This window comes from Ascaphus truei, chromosome 4 (genome assembly GCF_040206685.1).
Source record: "Ascaphus truei isolate aAscTru1 chromosome 4, aAscTru1.hap1, whole genome shotgun sequence".
Taxonomy (NCBI): Eukaryota; Metazoa; Chordata; class Amphibia; order Anura; family Ascaphidae; genus Ascaphus; species Ascaphus truei.
In genome coordinates, this window is record NC_134486.1 from 88,966,820 (window position 1) to 88,988,956 (window position 22,137).

The 22,137-nt window shown below is 41.1% G+C and overlaps 1 protein-coding gene across 1 annotated transcript; it reads right to left on the minus strand.

Annotated features, from left to right (window-relative positions):
- Nucleotides 1-7,225: 7,225 nt before the first annotated feature.
- On the minus strand, nt 7,226-20,406 carry LOC142492268 (uncharacterized). Its single transcript, XM_075594938.1, has 4 exons — nt 20,386-20,406; nt 10,165-10,336; nt 8,691-8,768; nt 7,226-8,325 (listed from the first exon to the last, which is right to left on the minus strand). The coding sequence occupies exons 1-4, from the start codon at nt 20,404-20,406 to the stop codon at nt 7,292-7,294; spliced, it is 1,305 nt and encodes a 434-aa protein (XP_075451053.1). The 3' UTR covers nt 7,226-7,291.
- Nucleotides 20,407-22,137: the final 1,731 nt, after the last annotated feature.

Consider the following 22,137-nt stretch of genomic DNA (forward strand, 5'->3'; position numbering starts at 1 on the left):
CATTACAAGCACTTCAACCTAACTTATACACACATGTACAGTAATTCAGCATTGGGACACCTTGTTAACTCATTCTATACCAACTATCCTCCTTACAGAAATGCATGCATATGCACACGCCTATTCATTGTTGTCAACATGTCACAATAACATGCCTAATTACACATGTTACACAAAACTTTTCCCACGTCAATCTCAGCCTTTTTGCCTAATTACATGACTGACTGTTGTGTTCACAAGTGTTACATGCATTGCACATGCAACTATTTATTTGCAAGCAATGTTTCTACAAAGGTTCACGTCACATCATTGCCAAATATCATCATTCCCTGCAGAATACACACAACAAATACTTATAACAAGAACTGCACACAGCTTGCCACAGAAGTACTTTATTATGTTAATGTAACACCTTGCATTTTACTATGTCACCTGACATCATCACATACCTATTTAAAGGACGCCCATTACCTGATCATTCACAGCTACTCATTTCAAAATGTTGAGATTGTTTAGGAGACGGAGGAACATTCTTTTCTATGACATGCTTGATGATGAAGACAATCATATAGGGCAAGGGAGGGACACACCGAGGGACAGTGACAGTGACAGGGACAGTCACGTGGATACGACAGAGACAGGGAGAGGGACAGGAGATCAGAGGAGAAGACAGAGGAGACAAGTTGTGCCTCGTCCGCGTCTGTACAGGGAGAGAACCCTGTTAGATGGGATGAGTGAGGAGGAGATTGTAAGTCGCTATCGTTTGAGTTCAGCAGCAATCTTAGCTCTTTATCAGGAGATAAGGGGAGATTTAGATTTTTTCACAGCCAGAGGTCGTGCAGTCCCTGGGCTTGTTAAAATGCTGTGCTCATTACATTATCTTGCTTCCGCGTCATACCAGACAACTGTGGGCATAGTGGGCGGGGTCTCGCAATCTACATTCTCGCGGGCCTTGACCCAGTTTCTCTATGCACTCAATAGACGCGCTAGGAATTATATTCATTTTCCTACAGAGGCGACAGAGTGGCTGGAAGTCAGGACTGGCTTTTATAATATAGCAGGGATACCATGTGTGCTGGGTGCAATCGATTGCACACATGTTGCTTTGATTGCACCTAGTCAGAGTGAGCATGTGTACCGCAATCGGAAGCACTACCATTCACTCAATGTACAGGTGGTATGTGATGCCACGATGAGGATAATGCATGTGGTACCCAAATTCCCTGGTTCCAGTCACGATTCCTCCATCCTGAGGAACTCTTCAGTCTTCCATGCGTTCGAAGAGGGACATTTTGAACATGGTTGGCTGCTGGGTGTGTACACATTTACATGTTATAACACAAAACACATTTTTATTTAGGAATGTTGGCATTGTACAATTTGATCACTAATGTCAGCTTATGTGTGCTCCATTCATTATAGGTGACTCAGGATACGGAATTAGGCCGTGGCTCTTGACTCCGGTGCTAAACCCTCAAACTGAAGCAGAGGAGAGGTACAATGCAGCCCATATCTCTACAAGATCTGTTATAGAGAGGACATTTGGCCTACTCAAGACCAGATTTAGGTGTCTGGACAGAACTGGTGGGGCTCTTCTATACAAGCCTCAAAAAGTGTCTGATATTATCCTTGCCTGTTGCCTTTTGCACAATGTTGCACTGAGGCACAATGTACAGTCAGACCTAGCTGAGCCTGTGGAAGACGAGCATCCCACCCATGTAGCTGCTGAAAATGAACAAACAGCCAGTGGTGGCCAGACACGCCAGAATCTCATCAATTCATTTTTTTCTTGTAAGTACAAACATATATGTTCCAAGTTCTACTTTTATACTTACATTATGTTATCTTAACAATAATGTTTTTTTATATACCCTTCTGGTAGGACACAGATGAATATGGGTTGCACACCTTTCTTCTCTCTGCTGTGTGCACAAAGGGATGTGGCACCGGTATGTTATTGTTGCACAGGTTATATAATCCCTCTTCAATTTTACTTTAGTTGTGTGTATGTGAATACAACTGGGGTAACAAAGCACTAATATTTTAGCATTGTGTTGTTCCTTATGCTAACACAATACACATATTATGCCCATACTCATTCATGCTTCTAGTATGCTTACATACAATGTTATTGGTGCAGTGTAACATGTACATCCATATGATGTGTACACCAGCCTGATTTACATTTTGAATGTCATGAAATATACATGGTGTTGCACATTTAACACCAAATACACACTTTGCTGTGTTGTTTACGGTACTGAAGATGGCATGTCAATGTTTGCAATTTATATATTGTTCCTTTGCATTATAGGTATATCTCCAGTATGACTGATCATGGTATGTATATTTGCTGACATCTCTCATAAGATGTGCCTACATCAATCTTCCTATAATTATTTGAAGTCAAAACCCAACATATTGGTTTAAACACAAATGTTACATATATGTACTTTCTGTATCATGTATATGCATTTAGCTACTCTTGAGCTTTCATGTGCATTGTATTAGAAAATGATTACTCCCATTTCATCACATTTTATGTATGTTTCCTTATAAATTCCATTCATGTAATATAGAGGTGTTTGGAGACAAGGGGATAACTGTAGTTATTTCTTTACTTACGGGAGATCATTCATCACGGATGAAATTGACTGATCATAACACTCCATGCATGAATGCCTGCAATCACAACAATGCGTACTACATCTTATATTTAGCAATGTTGGTGTTTTGTAATGCTAGGAATTAATAGTCAACATTAATTTACATTTGTGACATGTGTATGTATAAGTCACACGTGTGTGGATGTGTCCTACATGTACCAAGTGTTAAACTGTTAACAGAGAAGACAAATTTGTCACTAATGTTACTGTCATTTAGCATTTCTAATTTACCAATATGACAATGTTGGTAATATTTTTGCAATATAAATCACGTCACTTCATCATTATCATGATGATAATTATCAAGTATTGTCACAATTGTAACGTCAATCACGTGCACATTAGCATAGACACACTTTGTAAGACAACTGTTTGTGTCTGTATCAATTTGTGTAGGATCCATGTATAACACCGACAAATGATAACACCAGCTTTATTATGGTAGCTTATATCATCATATTGACTATACTATGTATTTTTAGAACGTTTAATAAACACAGTAAACTATAGTTAGTTAGGTTAATGAAATATACACAGAAACGTACTTCATTACATGATGTTGATGTCATAATCAGAACATCATGCATTGTAGGGGACCACAACATCTGGCCAATAACATTATTTGCTACAGTCCCAAACCATTTTATCAACATACCCATGTAACAAGAGATTTTTAACAAGAAATGGCTAGTTGGTTGTAAGTGTCCTTTACATTGGGAGAAGGAGTGGCTCAGTGAGTAAAGACACACACTGGCACTGAGATTTGGAAGCAGGGGAGTCTGGTTCAATTCCCGGTGTCGGCTCCTTGTGACCTTGGGCAAGTCACTTTATCTCCCTGTGCCTCAGGCGGCAAAAAATACATTGTAAGTTCCACGGGCCAGGGACCTCAGCCTGAAAAATGTGTCTGTAAAGCGCTGTGTACAACTAGCAGCGCTATACATGAACATGCTCATATTATAATTATTATTATTATTATTATTGTTACATAGTTTCGACAGTCATACGTTCCATTACACAATAGAATTCACAAATGTGTTAGCAGAGTGGGAATGGTTGTTATATATAAAACACACCATGCCATAAAATGATAGTAGTCATTAAAGAACACTCAATAAAAATTCATGAGGCACTATTTTGCAACATCATTATGTTAATTAAGTGCTTATGCAATATAGGCATAAGGGTATCACATTTTTAATTGTTTGTTAATAAGCGCTGCAAGCAATATAAAATTAGTTCCATATGTAGTATAGTAGTCGGTGGCTCCTCCTCACAATCATCTCATATAAAGGTAGACTCTTCTGAAATCATACATTGATCCGATTGTATCTTCCCCGACATCTCTGAAATACAGCAAACACATGAGGGTCAAATATGGCACCTTACTATATATGTATCCGTGACAACGCATTACACAGCTCTATATGATTGTGTACATACACACGTCACTCACTTATATGTTAGAACTACAAGTGTACATCAGTATGTAATGTTTCTTTAAATTTGTAGCAGGCATAACTATGTATATGATGTGAACGTTGCCTGTATACTGAAAAATGTGCGCGCACATCTTAGTGTGCGCACGCACTTCACGCTTGGCTCCACTAACTGTTAGCGCATGCGCAAAACAAAGCGTACGTTGTGCGTTCAATACATCTTGAAAATACCATTAAACATAAAATCTTTATTTCAAATACAATGAATACGAAACTACATTCGTTCTAAACGAGTACATCTGTATTCTTTTTAAACAGACGTGTTTGGACAGAAAGGACGGCCGATAACACAATGCGCAAATGCAATACGTGTGACGTCATGTTAAACCAGCGTGAAACGCACGCTAACACTCCTCCCACTCAATTAACATTCGGCTAACGCCCAGTTTACGGCTACAAACACTGAGCCGCACACATGACACACTGCAGTTACCGTTACTATAACAAAACATGACAGCCAATAGGCTTTGAGGCGCGCACGTCGCTTGGGGGCGGGACTTACATCCGTAATCCTTTTTAAGGACGCCTTGGGCCATGACAAGGGTCCCACGTCATACGTGGTGGACCCGCTTTTAAATGTTGTAGATGTAGCATGATAACAAAACAGGTATGTGTTAGAGTTATGGTAAAATGTTGCTAATATGTTTAAAGTGATAGGAAAGTACGTATATTTATTCCGTCAGCAATGTGTACTACTCTTTCAGGTTCTACTATATTGTATTCGGAAACAATTTGTTTGTGATCGCTACATGTTATGCAGTCTGCTATGTTACGCTGTATCCACGCATTGAAAGGGAAAATGGTGGTTAGAAAAAAAAAAAATATTTAAACGCAGAGTCAACTCATAACGGTTGTTATATTTACCATTCTTCTAGAATTAACTCTTCGTCTGGCTGCAACTGGTCGCTCCAGAAATGCAAGGCTTTTTCATCCACGCTTGACCCACCCGCTGAATCCAGTATGACACACATCTCCTCCATGAAGCGCTCATAGGAATCGCCACTGCTTTCTTCAAACAATTGGTCGGGAGGTATGTTCATTTCTTCGGGTACCCATTCCAATGCATTTTCAGCTGAAAGGCTTGGTACATAATCATAGTAGTTATGTTCTTGTACAATGTGGGTTTCAGGAATGGAGGGTGCAGATATTGCAGCAGGTATCGATTCACACGGAACAGTAGTAGCGGATCCATTGCTATTGGCATTAGGAATAAATATGCCTTTAACCACAATATATGTGCCTTCTTTCACGGTGAAATGTTTTTCTTTGGCAATCTTCCAGAAACCATAGTTGTGTTCTAGCTTATCCTGCACACGTTCAAAAAAGTCATTAGTTGATAAAGTGAATGTTATTGAGGAATTAAAATTGCGCGCATGCCGACGGTTTTGGTAATAAGGATATTTTGCTCGAATCAAATCATAGATTTGGCGTGTGCTTGCTTGGTGTCCGCAAGTTGATAAAATAGCTTCTGAAATCATGTATTTATAACCTAAATTCGGATTCATAATTGTCACCAATTCATCAGCCATTGCAGAGTAGCACAAAAGATGTGTGCAGGTATCTGTTCTTTGCTCATCAAAATGAAACTGCTCAATGGCTAACAAATTGCTGTGTTTCCTTTTCAAGGTCAACAAAAGTATAAACTGTAACTCCTTATTTCAAACGCCAATTGGATTTCTAGTTATAATTGCTTGAACATTTGTGGTTTGTGATAGCCGCATGTGGGACAAACATGTATCCTTTTTTTATCTCGTTTCTGAAAACATTACTACACTTTTCATTCAGTAACATTGAGTTTTCTTGCAAAATAACAAAGAGCACTGTGTGAAAATAGTGCTTAGACAGCCATATCAGTAAATACACACACCTGCAAAATGAAATGTTTTGTTCCCACATACATTTCTGTGTGTATTTGAAAGTCTGGTTAAGTCCCTGTCTGCATGAGTTTAAATACGTGTGTATCTATATATATATAAATATATCTCTCTCATAAATATATATATATATAAAGTGTATATTGTACTATATGTATATTGTGTGTATGTGTATGTGTATGTGTATGTGTATATGTGTATATATATATATATATATATATATATATATATATATATTATATATATATATAAAAAATTTAAAAAAATTTTTTTTTATATATATATATTATATATATATATAAAAAAAATGTTTTTTTTTTTTTTTTTTTTAAATATTGCTGGAGTACACACAACATATTGATGGCAGTAAGTAGGCCTTGTATGAAACCTATTTAAATGGTGATAAACATGAGTGAATTAAGTAATAAACATTTGTTTGCACCCAATAATGTTAGAGGCTCACACTTAGTATAGTTGTCAAACATTAGGCCTGTATTATTAAAATAGTGTGTTTTCACAAGGAAGCATGAAGTGTATGTTTTTTGTAAATACATCTATACCAGTTTAGATAGTACTATATATACACACACACACACACACACACACACACACACACACACACACACACACACACACACACACACACACACACACACACACACACACACACACACACACACACACACACACACACACACACACACACACACACACACACACACACACACACTGTGTGTGTGTGTGTGTGTGTGTGTGCATATATCAATACATACTACATATATATTAGTATCAATTCAGAGATGTTCTTGAAACAAGAACACATAAATGATTAAAGGACAACATTACAATGGCCACCAAAGGTAAGTAATATTTAACACAAAATCCTGCTGTACACGTACAAGAAAGATGTTTGCAGTTAAATAGGTGCTTTTATAATTGCATGAAAATAATATGCACATGCAATGATTACATCAATTAACACACCCAAATGCAATGTTTTGCTGCAAAGTCAATGTCAGCTTCTCTAAACTTAGCAACTGGCTCCTGGTGAACCATTACTGAACAGACGATTAAAACATAAATATTTATAACACTATTCATTAATTAGGAGTGTTAACATTTCCAAAACTTCACGTGTACAAAAACATACTTGAAAGTTTGGAAACAACACAGTCTTCAGCATACATACAATAGTAATTAGATAATCTGAAGTCAACAAAACAAGGCCAAAGACATATTTTCTGAATTATAACATTTATTTTTTTTGTTCCTTTTGCGAGCGAGTAACAGGCCTGCTTGTTGTCTCTTGAGTTTTCCTTTTTCTTTTGCCACCAACTTTAGGCACAACAGAGCCACTTTGAGTGGCCTCTGGCACTTCACGGGCAGGGCTTGTGGCCAGTGACTCACCTACAGGGCTTTTGGGCAGTGACTGTTCACCTACGGGGCTTGTGGCCAGTGACTCACCTACAGGGCTTTTGGGCAGTGATTCACCTACAGGGCTTTTGGGCAGTGATTCACCTACAGGGCTTTTGGGCAGCGATTCACCTACAGGGCTTTTGGGCAGCGATTCACCTACAGGGCTTTTGGGCAGTGACTCACCTACAGGGCTTTTGGGTAGTGACTGTTCACGGACAGGGCTTGTGCCCACTGACACATGTGAGCAAGTTGGTAGACACTGCACAAGTGATGGTTGGTCTGTTTCATGTGTGTCTTGTTTTGTTTTTGTCGCCTCCTTTGTAGGTGTCTGCTGCTGAATTTGTACAGATGGCAGCGGTAGGATGTCATCAGGAACCTGCACAGCAATGTATGCTACTTGACCGGTAACATTTGGGCCTGGTGAATGAATATCAGATGAATGTGGTGAAAACTGACCTGCATGAACAGATCCTGGCTGTGAGGTGTTGAATTGTGGTACATTAGTCATTCTCCAGTAATTAGCTTGTGTTTGCTGAACAACTAATGCTTCGAATGAGGTGTTGATTTTTTGCAACTGTTTAGGCACTTCAATGAAGACTCTGTGGAGATGTGCCAATTGTGAAACTGTTTCTTCCTGCAGTGCAATCATCCTTTCCAGCACTGTCATCAGGTCAGAATGGCGACGATTTTCTGCTTCCACAATTTTTCCCTCAGAAGCTACAATTGCATCATATGTGGTATTTGCTGGACGTTTTGGCGGTAAAACAGTTTCAATTGGAACCTCTTCATGGTCACTTGCTTGTATTTGTGTGTCTATGGCGGCGGCGGCGGCATCATCATCATCATCATCATCAAAATCCTCTTCATCATGTTCTACAAATAAATGTACACATTATTAAATGGCATGTTAATCTCTGCTGTGTTACTATGTAATTGTACTGTGTCATAAGTAACAACTAACATGTTTCCATACGTTTTATAACCTCACATTAAAAACTACCTTGACTTAAGAATAATGTTTGGACTCAGTATGAAATATGAGTGAATGAAAACTTGCTGTAAACTCACAACTCCTACATGATAGTTAACATCACTAACACAATACAAGTTGGCTTACACTTCATTTTCACTGACACTAAGTAATCCTATTTAAAGAAGATGTGCAAAACAAATAATGAACATGACAACATAACATATAGAAGAGCACATATTATATGGCCACCAACTGATACACTCACCTTCTAGGTGTGTTGAGCTGGCTGACCCAGGTGAAGACACTTGTTCAGTCTCAGGTGACACATGTCCTTCAGGGGCAACTATATATAACAATAACATAAGTTTTACATTTACATGTGTAAATATTGAACAAACAGTTATTGTATGTTCTGTATTTATGAGTACCTAACAGCATCATTTCCTTAACCCAAAATGTGTGTGAAAGTGAACATAAATAGTTGTAATAACAATGTACATGCCTGTGTACTTAGAACTTTTAAGTTCCCTAACATAAAACATACTATGTTCCTGCAGTAATGCGTGAGGATAAATAGATTAAATTTGAACATAAAAATCATATGTTGTGTAGTGATATCAGTATCATAATGTACATAACTATCATGAGATGACCATTCACAATGGTTATCATGAAGGTGGTCATATTGCACAAAGTGTTGTTTTTGGTAGAGGATATGTGTGGTACATTAATATAAGATGTGGCACACATGAATGTGGCTGTGACTAAACAAGACAACACATGCAGTGTGTGATAATGTGTTGTTGATAGTAGTAGTTCAACTATAGATATGAGTGAACTAATGTGTGACGTACGGTTTGATAAGTAATGAGTTGTTGGGGCATTTAGTAGCTAAAGTGAAGCTTTCAAATGAGTGTGATTAACTTCAGTTGTGCTAGTCAGGTTGTAAGAACGGTATTCCCTTCCCCAAAAAGCCTAATCAGCCACACCTTTCAATGACTTGAAACAGGTGCAAATGGTGTGAACTAAGTTGACCCTAAAATGAGGCTGTAATTAGTGTGTGTGCTGAACCCCACCCCCTCTGTTGAAGTGTATGCTGTGATGAGATATTAATTGCAGCTGCTTTAACACAATGGTAGATGAGCTAAATAGTCGTGTGCAGTTTTAAAGTTATGAAAACAATGACATAAAATATGATACGTGTGCCTCATTATGCTGTCTGTATATGAGTTAAAGTAAAAATGGACCTTTTCATAAACAACTATAGATGTGTTAGTGCAAGTGATGTTTGTAGGCCGTTGCATGCAATATATTTGATGCATGCTTAAAATAGGCAGTAATGTCATGTTTGTCGGAGTAAAATAAATAAAATACACAATAATATTCTACATATTTCTGTTCTGTACCTGTAGCTAGTAATAATTTCTCATTAACATGTGTTACACATGTGTACTACCCTGTTGTTCCCCATCTTCGCCCACCATCAATTGCTTCCACTGCAGCAATGCATTTTGGGAATTCACATGTAAATGAGCACGCAATGGCACGTGCTATATTAGTAACTGCTTTTAGTAGGAGTACAACATATATGTCTATTTTGAGATATATATATATACAGAATCAGACATATACATATATAGATGCAGGTATGCTTATATTGTGAAGACAGTATAAAAAGCAGTGTAACTATGCAAAATAACTGTAAGCAACGACACGCCTAGTACAGTAATATTTCTCACCTGGTGGAAATTGTGAGGGGTAAATTCCTATATCACGGTCACCAGGTAAGCCTTCCACGACGACGGGAAGTAATTTTGCCCGAAGCAGCTCCTCCAATGGACTTAATATGAGACGTTGTGGTGTGGGCCCACCTCCAGTGCCAGTAGCATGCACGCGTTGGTGTTGTATTTTCTTTTTCAATTTGGACCTAATATCATCAAATCTCTTGTGACAACTCCGCTTGTCCCTCACATGATTCCCACACGCATTGACACCAATGACTATTGTGTCACACATCTCTTTTCTGCTTGCTGAACTTGTCCGCCCTTGAAAAACATATAAAATATATGAGGTAAATTAATAATAATATAAGCACCAGTTTCCTACACTGCTAGCGTTTCCAAGAGATAGCAAACATGCTGTTTTATGTGTAATATGTGAAGCACATGAGCATTCACTACTAAACCTATACATGTAAGCAAGCTTGCATTCATATTGTATGCAGTTATGGCAAATTGACCGCCTGTGTTTAGTTGTCCTTGTAAGGCATGATAAAAAGCTGTGTTTCCAGACTAATTAACATAGAAAGATATTGTGAACCCATATTTGCATATGAACAAAACTCAGATGACCTAGGATCACATGTATTTGAATAATAAATGTAAAGGTACACTTACCTAGTAAATGTCCATATATACTGTCATAGTGCTCCAGAATGCCAGTGACAAGAGCTGTATTTTCCTGGTCATTGAAGCGAGGATTACGTGGCTTCTCCACACGTTTCTTCCGAGCAGGTTTAGGGTCAGAGCTTGGCTGGTGCTTACTGGACTCTCCTTCTTCCAATGGAAGAGCCTCCAAAAGCTGCCCACCAGCAAGCACGCCACCACCATCCACCCCATCTGCAACTGCGCCACCAGCAGCACTCCCAGCACCAGCACTCCCACTCCTAGCACCAGCACTCCCACTCCTAGCACCAGCACTCCCACTCCTAGCAACAGCACTCACACTCCTAGCACCAGCACTCCCAGCACTCCCACTCCCAGCAACAGCACTCCCACTCCCAGCAACAGCACTCCCACTCCCAGCAACAGCACTCCCACTCCCAGCAACACCACTCGCAGCACCAGCACTCCCACTCCCTGCAACACCACTCTCACTCTCAGCAACATCACTCCCCTGAACAGTACGTTCACTCCGACGCGTACTCGCACGAGTAGCACTCCCACTCCCACCGGCATCACTCTTCCCACGCTTTGCGGGCATACTTCCAGCACTCACAAAAAACAGACAATAAATGTACAGCCAATCACACGAAACACTTCCACATATAAAACAAGACAAAGATGTAAACAAAACAACAAAGGACAAAGCTCACCCAATACACAACAAGTCTCTCAGTCAATATGCAAATCTTCAATCGTCCAGCTATGTGCGTCTCTCTCTCTCTCACTCCCAACAACACAGAGAATGATTAGCAGTACACGTTGCCTTTAAATATGGCGCGCAATCAAAAACATGCTTGTTTCGCCTGATTCAGCAAGATTTGTGATTGGGCAACCTAACAGCACCGCGCCACGCACGCCGATACACCTGTGTGTGATCGGCTAATCATCGTGAGAGTGGGCGGATTTGTTTTCGGGTTGATTTTGAATGTATTCGGCACTTACTGCATACGGAGAGGAAAAATCGCCAATAACATGACTAATCGGTAAGATTGCCGATTTCACATAATCGACGCTTACTGCATGAGGCCCTAAGTCCGCTAATCTATTGGTCCGCAGCCCCAGGGAAAAAGCCGTGGGTGGATATAGAGAGAGTGGAAGCAGAGACAAAGGAGTTAGCGTCTCTTCTATGGGTAAAAAAGGGGAACAGACAAACAGCCTATAGAGCCCACCCAGTCTTACTGCACTCTCTAGACATCTGGGATAAAAACTGCAAATACAGGCAAATCTCCTCCATTCCCTCACCCCTAACACCCATTGGAGCCAATCCCGAATTTACACCAGCTCACAACTCAAATATCTTTAAGCAATGGGACGCGATGGGCTCTCTAGGTTAGGAGACATGCAACAGGGAGGGAAAGTTAAATCATTCATGGGAATAAGAGAGGAATATAACATCCCAATCACACAAATATTCCAATACATACAACTGGCCCACTATGTTTCCTCAATCCAACCAAACGACACTTGGAATAGGCCACTCACCAACTTTGAGAGCCTATACCAAAGAGGTCACTACAATAAAGGAACGATTGCCCAACTCTATCAGGTACTTTTAAAACAATATGACGACCAAACAAGCAAAAACATTCTAGACTGGGAACACGACTTAGGAAACTCCCTAGGAAGAGGACTGGGCAGAAATCCACGAAAGGACAGCTAAAGCTTCCCGATGTTCCCTAATCAGAGAAACCAACCTGAAAGTCCTACACAGATGGTATTACACACCAGCCCGCCTCCATTCCTTTTTCCCGCTAACCTCCCCAATCTGCTGGCGTAACTGCGGCCAAATAGGCACATTTAAACATACACTACCGACACGCTTTATTGCGCATCGGCCAGATCCGCAAGCCGGGAGATTTCCCGGCTTGCTAGTGGCCGCCCCTCGGCGTGCCGCGCGTCATAGACGCGCGGTCACGCGTCTTTGGGAGCCTGCGCCCCCTGCACGCGCGTCCAGGGCTCCCCGAGGGAGCCCTGGTGTCCCGCGATGTGGGAGACGGCGGCAGGGGGTTCCGGGGGACCCGGCGGACCCGGCAGCGGTAGGGAGAGCGCCCCGGTCGGAGGGCGCTCTTCCGTGCTTCGGCGCGCGCCCGTCACCCTCGGGCGCGCGCCAGGCTACTGCTGCGGCCAAGAACGGGCAAATGCTCGAATAAACTTGGCCGCAGCAGTATATGGTGGACTTGTCCCAAAATCATCCTATTCTGGGGAAGAGTTAGACGCCTAATAGAAGAAACAACAGGGGTAGAGCTAACATGGGACATAGAAACAGTGCTCTTACTAAAACCGACAGACGGACTTGAGAGAAAAATAGACTTTTTGATAACGCAGATCCTCTCCGCAGCCAAAAATTTAATAGCAAGACATTGGAAAAAGAACGACACACCCCCGATCAATGAGGTATTGCACAAAATAAACTACATAATGACGATGGAGAGACTTACAAGCCTAATACACGACAGACACAACTCCTTCCTGACGATATGGGACCCCTGGGAGACCTACATACGGAAGAACCCAATAGGAACCATAAAATAGTAAGGAAACCAGTAATAACTACTAAAGGTTAGGTAGACCTAGACCTAGCATAGGATGTGACAAGTATCATAGAATGTTTGCTTCCTGCATGAAGCCAGTGATGGATGCTACCCCACTGCCCTACCCCCCCCACCCCATAACCCTTTTATTTTCTGTACCCCCCTCCCCCCCACTCCCTTCCCCCCTTTATATGTTATTATGTTTTCTGAAAAAATAAAAAATATATACGTTAAAAAAAAAAATGCATTTACATGGTGGTGGTCCCGCAGTTGTCTAGGGGGCCTCAGGTGTTCCCCACAGTTGTCAGGGGAACCTCAGGTGTTCCCTGTGGGTGTCCGGGGGTCCTCGAGTGATCCCTGTGGTTGTATGGGGGTCCTCAGGTGGTCCCCGTGGTTGTCTGGGGGTCCACAGGTGGTCCCCATGGGTTTTTGGGGGTCCTCGGGTGGTTTCTGTGGGTGTTCGGGGTCCTCGGGTGATCCCTATGGTTGTATGGGGGTCCTCAGGTGGTCCCCATGGTTGTCTGGGTGTCCTCAGGTGGTCCCCATGGGTGTTCGGGGGTCCTTGGGTGGTTCCTGTGGGTGTTCGGGGTCCTCGGGTGACCCCCGCGGGTCCCCGCTGGCCTGCAGTAACAATCCTGGTCCAAGAAAAACAAATTTGGAAGATATTGCAGTAAATACATCTCCCCTCTACCCCCCAACACATACAGTATAGTAATGGACATAATAACTATTATCCAGATATGGATAATAGCTCATTTGCCCATTATTAATTAAAATATTAGCCAGGAAGCATAAATAAAGTATATAAACCTTTCTGATTACCCCTGTCATCCTGAAGGGTGTCCTCATCAGCATATTGCAGGTCCATGTCCTCCGATGCCAACAAGAATACATACAATAATACAATCCATAGCCCCATGGTAAATCCACAACATGATGTTGTCACGTCTGCTTCTTGAGGTAAAATGATTTTAAAACATTTTCAGCTCCAATCTGATTGGACACTGTATCATGTGCCCGCCTTTTTTTTTTGGTGAAGGATGTGACATCATCCTTTAAAGTGATGTCACATCCTTTTGAACTAATGAAAGCTATCACATGGTACAGAAATCAATGGGATTGTCTTCTATCCCATTGGCTGTAATACCTTGTGATATAGCCATGTGGTTTGAAGGATGTGACGTACCTCCCTTGGAGATGACGTCACATCCTTCACCTAAAAAAAAGAGGCAGGCACATGATACAGTATCCAATCAGATTGGAGCTGTACCATCTGACCTGAAAATGTGATGTCACAGGCCATATATAAGGCATTGACGTGTAATTTTATCTCAAGAAGCCGACGTGACAACATCATGTTGTGGATTTACCATGGGGCTATGGATTGACAGATGAAGATAGAATATTATAGAAAAAATAGAAATAATTACAGATGAAGAAAGAAGAAGGTGATACAAGATCAAAGAATGAAGAATTTTGTTACCTGTTCCGGATCTTCACGGTGGATGGCGTTAGATTGACTTTTATGATGTTGTGGTATGAGAGCTTCCTGATACCCCTGGATTCGGAGGGCCAAAGCTTCTAAAGTTAATAAAAATATTGTATGTATTGTGATACCATCACTGTCCTCTAGGGGCTGACTACGGCAGCTATAGAACTTTTGCAACACACAGTTAATCTTCCCTAGAGAAAAGCATCAGCTGAAGCTAATCAGCCTTGTCTGAATGAACTGAATGAGGAAGTGTTTTAAAAAACGCAGGAAGCTACCAGACAGAGAGACTATTTTCCCCAGAGAAGGGGGAGATAGAAATGCTCCCCAGCTGTGGAAGCTGGTAGGGAGGACCTACAGAGGAGTTCTCTGGGCTCAATGTGGGGCTGAGTTCCCCTAGGAAGGAAGGACAACAAGGTCGTGCTGAAGCAGGGGGCTGAGTTCCCCTAAGAAGGAAAGGACGCAAGATCATGCCGAAGCGGGGAAATCTGCTCCAAAGAACTTACAAACTGATAAGCAAAAAAACCTTTATTGCCGTATGCAAAGACTGTGTAGTTTGTTACGTATGCCAGTGCATGTTTTAGGGATGGGAACCAATTTAGCGGGCCATCCAACTAGTGAGGGCGAAAGCTACAGTGTAGTTAGCTTTCCCTAAAGGTGAAAAAACGAGTGACGCCGCGGTCACGACTCCTCTGAACAGCCAAACGCATGTAGAAAAATAAAAAACTTTATTGAACAAACAAGTGAACAACAGCCATAGTCATCCTGTGACGTGTTTCGTCCGGGTCACGGACTTTTTCAAAGAGTAACTCCCTATGCCTGGGATGATCTCTATATATAAAGGGAATAGGTGTTATTTTTATGTTTTGTTTTGACTTAAAGGGGCGGTGGGTCTGTTAGCATATGGTTTAATCCCTGTAAATAAACCCCATGTAAGAGATACAGCGTTTCCTGCCTTTATCTGGGACTAAAAGATGCTACAACGTGGTATGTAAATGTTTTTCTTTCAGGTTTTTTCATTGTATTTTTTTCTTTTAATGTTTTTCATTGTCCATTGACTGCTAATGTATTAATCTGTGCCCATTTAGGGTACAGATGAATACAATGATAGCCAGTGCATTTTTTGACAAATGTTTGTTTTCTATTGTTATTTTTTTCTATTTCTGTTTATTGTTTGGATTACATTGTTTGTAATTTTGATGGTTTGTTTTTAGTTATTTGTCCGATTGTTTAGCGGTTTTAATTAATTATTTATTTTGTTGGCTCATGGTTTGAATTGATGTGTTGACTACTGGTTACAATTAATTAATTGTTTTGTTGGTTACTGCTTTTATTTAATTGGTTGGCTAGTGCTTATGTTTATTTCATTTGTTGGCCAGTGTTTTTATTTATTGAATTTTGGTGTTTAGGTGTTTGTGTATATGTTTTATTATTGTGTCTTTTGGGCCTTCATGCATTTTTATTAGGGTGACCATTGACTCCTATTGTGGATTATCATGCCCATATTATATGGGTATGATGTAACACTATGCCAATCAATGGGTACAGGGTGGGTATAGTGGTTCCGGGGTTGGTGTTTAGGCCTCCTGGATAGGTAGCGGGGGAGGGTGGGTTAACCCCTTAATTACAATAGTGGTTATTAACCACCAAGGTGATTAATGGGTTAGGGGCCATTAGATTGTATTTTTGTATGTATTCTTGCTGGCATCGGAGGACATGGACCTGCAGTATGCTGACGAGAATGCCCTTCATGATGGCATGTGTAAGTAGAAAGGTTTATTTACTTTACTTATGCTGCCTGGCTAATGTTTTATTTAATAATGGCAAATGAGCTATTATCCATATCTGGATAATAGCTATTTTGCACATTACTGTACTGTAGGTGTTTGGTGGAGGGGGGGGGGGGGGGAACTGTATTTATTGTTTTTTTTGTGTTTTTTTTTAAATACAGGAGTGGTAGCGCAGGCCAGAAGGGAGTCACGGGGACCACCCGAGGACCACGGACAACCACGGGGACCACCTGGAGGCCCATGGAGCCTAGTGCGGACCACACGAGAGCCCCCAGACACCCATGGGAACCCCCAGGGTGCCCTGTGGGGCCTGCGGACACCTGTGAGGACCACCCGAGGACCCCCACCGGCCTCCCCCACTGGCCTGTGGTATTAATCCTTTGTGTAAAAATATAAATAATTGTTTTATGTGAGGACACAGGGGTTGGGTTGTGTATTGGTGGTTATTACATATTTTAATTTTATTACTAGTGTATTATAGTAGGGGGTCTCTGTAGCAGAACCGTGTTATTTTCAGGTCCGGGGACCCCCTGCTTCCCGAGATACAGACCCCGTTATGGGGTGACGGTATCTCCTATGCATGTAAATGTCCCGCGTCACGTGACCGGAACATTTCAATGCATAGGAGATACCGGCACCCCATAACGGGACCTGTATTTTGGGAAACTGGGACCTGAAATCAATGTGTTTCTGCTCTGGAAACCCCTGCTCATCTAAATGTAAGAACATTTAAATTAAAATATTATTATATATATACAGCTCAACTCCCTTATAACGCTGTGCTTGGGCTCCAAAGAATCACATCGCATCTCATCGCATTATAAGCGGATCGCGTTAGAAATAATGTACAATTGTATGCATTGTACAATAAAGTATTTAAATACCAATAGTCGTGTTGTAAAGTATTCATAAATATGAAAATTGGAAGATCACATGTTTCACGTTGTAAGCGGATTCGCTTTGTAACGGATCGCGTTATAACTGGATTGAGCTGTAACTATAATTAAAATATTTTTATTTTGGCCGAGATTTGAGCAGAGAGAGAGGCGTATCTCTCTCTCTGCAGCAGAATCAACTCGCCAGGTGAGCCCTTTTCGGAGGGCAGATCATCTGGGCACTGGCTACTCTCCATTTGTTCAAATGTTGCTAGCACTGGTTATACAGGCCTTTCTGCATTCCGTGATAGCAACGCTGTCAAAAATGGCGAATTACATTTACATTTTTTATTTGTTCTTATTGCATAGGCCCCTATGTATTCATTGTTATAGTTCATCCTATACCTAAGTACTCAACTATGTGTGAAATTCCAGCATGTGTGGTTACAGTTGTGTACACTAACCAGTAGGCAATATTTCCCTTACTAGGACCTACAATAACACATTGTAAGGCTCTTCCAAAAGATAATTTGTGATTATTGATTTGTGCTATTTGATCCCGAAGAAACATTAATAACATTTGCTATGTTTCTGATTTCATAAAAACTGATCAATAAGACACTAGCACAAGATGAAGTTTATCCATCATCTTTCTATTTAGTTTGTTGTATTGGACTGGCCAGCTGGTTGATGTGATGGTGAAATAGGAGAAACACTCTGGACCTTTAGAACAAATTACTTTTTATTCTCTCGTTCATTCTTCAGTTTGGATATTTCAGGCATTACACATAGGAATACAAATATATTATTTTAAGGGAGGGAGAAGGGTTGAAGAAGCAGTCAATGTGTAAAGATACAGTCTCTGGCACTGAGTTTGAAGCAGGGGAACCAGGTTCAATTCCTGGTGTTGGCTCCTTGTGACCTTGGACAAGTCAATTTTTCTCCCTGTGTCTCAGGCATCAACAAACATACAATAGATTGTAAGCTCTATGGGGCAGGGACTGTGTCTGCAAAATTTCTCTGTAAAGCGCTACATAAAACTAGCAGCGCTATACAAGAACAAACTATTATTATTATTACAATAACATCCTGAGAAAGATAATATTATACTAGTAGCTTAAAGCGACATACTGTACAGATATAGCAAGAATTACTGTTCCCGTGCAAAACCATGTGCAATTCTCTGGTATTTCACTGCATGTTAATACTCGATGACCACGGCTGAGCTGTGGCTGCCAAATGGGGTTTTGTGGCTGCCGTATTACTTTGCAGAAACGATAGGTGGGGCCAGTGTGTCTTTAACCTAAATTCAATGTACAGTATTCCGAGGCTTTTGCTACAGTAATGCAGGTGTTTTACTGTTTTGTGTGATGTAACCCACCCCTTATTCTGACTCTTTCAATGCGAGGAATCGTCAGATAATAGACACAGTCTTTCTAAATGATTACATATTTATTTAAGTAAATTAGCAAGATGTATTGTACTGTACATCAGTGTAATATTTATAAAAATATTGATTTCCTTATACAGTAATATAATAACAAAGACTTAGAAAAATAATACAATTTTCTTTCACCAAGATGCTCTAGCTGTCTCTTGTACAGTTTCACCTGTAAGATAATCGAGATGATAGATGCATCAATTAAACACTGGGCAGCTTTGTTGGAACAAAACTGCGCATGCGCGGGCTATGTATGCTGGCATTGAATTTGTATGCATGTGTGGTACAGATATATGCCAATTGAATGGAATTCATACAGCATGTGTTCCATTCAATTACTGCACATGTGCACTATACACCTTCGGAATGGAATGCATACTGTGTGTGTTTCATTAAATTAATGTGCAGGAACGATAACGTACCGATATGTCAAAAAGGCAGTTGTTACCTTAATTAGTTAGTAGTTATGTTCTGTGTTGCAGGATGGGGTTTCAACATGAACAAGGCATTCACGTTGAATAAAACCTTCAGAATCTGTAAAACAAGGATGAAAACAAGGATTAACAAGCACACCCATGCTACTCAACTTGAACACTACTTCGTTGCACCCCAGACATAATTAAAGAATAAACTGTATTTATTAAACAAATTCATGTTTTAATTCGTTTCAGTCATTGATTACTACAGCCAACAGTCCCGTGCATCTAAAATAGCTGTCCTCAAATTGTTAGAGTTCCCAAGAGCTGTACCCCTCTGTACAAAAACAGAGAATTTATAGAATTGGCTTTGGTTGCTGTTTCGTCAACTTTGCCCTCTGCAATTTTTATTGCTCTGTACTAGAGGACTTGCATAGCACAACTGAATTTATTCAGAACCTTTTCAGCCTACATCTGCATTGACCCGTAGGTGGGAATCTGAAAGAGTTCCCCAAGATGCTCCGCTCTGCCCAGAAACAGCATGCAAAGGGTAAAACCCTAGGATTGATTGTGGTGTTGCGTCAGCCCCGTCCTCTGAAATTTTGGCAAGTGGACTTGCTGAACTGACAGTATTGCAAACAGCACTTAGTACAACACACAGAAAACAATACTCATGGGGTCAGAAAACAATAACCTTTATTCCCCATTCGGACCCTCATAGTTGCTGTCCCCATGCTCCAGCCACCATTGGAGGTTATGATCCCCATCCAGATGGTGCAAAGAAGACCGTCCATGCTCCTCCTCATCACTCCTGATAAGGAGGAGCATTTTAGCTCAGTCATGTCCCTCTACAAAACACACAGTAATAGAGAGATTAAACAATAGAGTATGTTGTATATATATTTTAAATAAACACAACCTGCAATTATTAGAGTAGATACCATATTCACACATACGATGATAGGGAAAATTACCATCAACATGTGGTCCGTCATGCCCAAATATAACTTCAGGAAATGCCAGCTCAGAAATGTGTGGATGCTCAGTGGGGTCCCGGTGGGTCCTGTTGGGTCCTGTTGGGAGTCCTGTACTTGCCATCTAAGAAATTATAATATATTTCTAGAAGGGTGACGTTAAACTGTTGTTATTGGTTAAATAAGTCTAGTATAAACAAAGTGAGAGTGGAGTTTAATGACCTTAAAGAAATAGGCCTATGCTCTAAGCGTTCATAAAAAAAAATCGCCGAGCCATTTAAAACGCCATTTTTTAGAGCACAGCTATCACGGTTTTCGGAAAGCCTCGATTACCTGTGATAGCAAAATTCCCAAAACTGGCGAGTAGCCTGTGGCATGATGATCGCCTCTCTGAAAAGGCCTTACCCGCCGATTTCTTCCGGATGCAGATAGAGCTACTCAGAGAGCCGCATCTCACTGCGTAAATGTCCCCAAAATTAATGTTTTTTAATATAAATGTTATTACTATTGTAGATGAGCAGGGGGTAGCAGGGGAGGGTTGGTAACCCCTTAATAACTATAGTGGTTATTAACCGCTAGGGTGATTAAGGGGTTAGGGGCCATTAGATTGTATTTTTTCATGTATTGTTGCTGGCATCGGAGGACATGGACCTGGAGTATGCTGATGAGGATGGCCTTGATGATGACAGGGCTAATTAGAAAGGTTTATTTACTTTATTTATGCTGGCTAGCTTATGTTTTATTTATAATGGGCAAATGAGCAATTATCCATATCTGCATAATTGTTATTTTGCCCATTACAGTACTGTATGTGCTGGGGGGGAGGGGGTTGTATTTATTTAAATGTATTGTAAAAAACAATTTGGGCACAAGATTGTTACCGCAGGCCAGTGGAGACCCACAGGGACCACCCGAGGGGCCCCAGACACCAACGGGGACCACCTGATGACCCCTGGACAACCACAGGGACCACCCGAGGGCCCACAGACACATGCAGGGAGCAAAAGAAACAGCGCACAACGCCAAATAGTGAAGCAAGTAATGCTATGTATTAGTAATTACAGGGTAATAAATCTGCGTATATCAAAACAGTGGAATAGGTGCATTTAGTGTGTTTCACACAAGTTACCACTCAGCAACTGTTGTCAGAAGAGTCTGCAGCTTGCTTCTCTCAGCGGGGGCGCTACGTTGGTTCAGGAGCAGGATTAATGTCCAAAACCCCTCATCCAGCAGTACATCGCTCCCAAGGGGATTTCCCTTTACAGCAACCACGCTCCGTTGCAGGTATTGGTGCTTGGTGGGACCGCTCGCGCTTCCAAGCCGTCTGGTGCAGCTCGTGTAACTCAGCGAGCAGATCCACTGTACGGGGGTAAGACCTCAGCTCTGCAAGGGAATCTTCCCTGAAGAAGTAGTTTATTCTACGAAACATGTTGGATGATTTTTATCTAGTGCCTTAATATTGCCAGTAATGAAAAGTTCAGTCCGCGCTCTGGCTCTTTAAACTTGGAGTGTTGGTCCCTCTCAGTTCTCTTGCTGCTTCTGTGTTTATGAGGTGTCTCCCCCACCTCCAAATGTGGTCTCCACCGGAACCCCGATGGTGATACCAATATCAGCAAAACAAGAAAAAACACAAAAGCGCACCAAGATGAGAGATAGATAATCAAACTTTTGGAAAAAGAAACTAAGTCATGGCTAGAAATGGCCACATTAGAGGAGTACATAAGGGTGGGTCGCATACCAAGGGGACTTAGA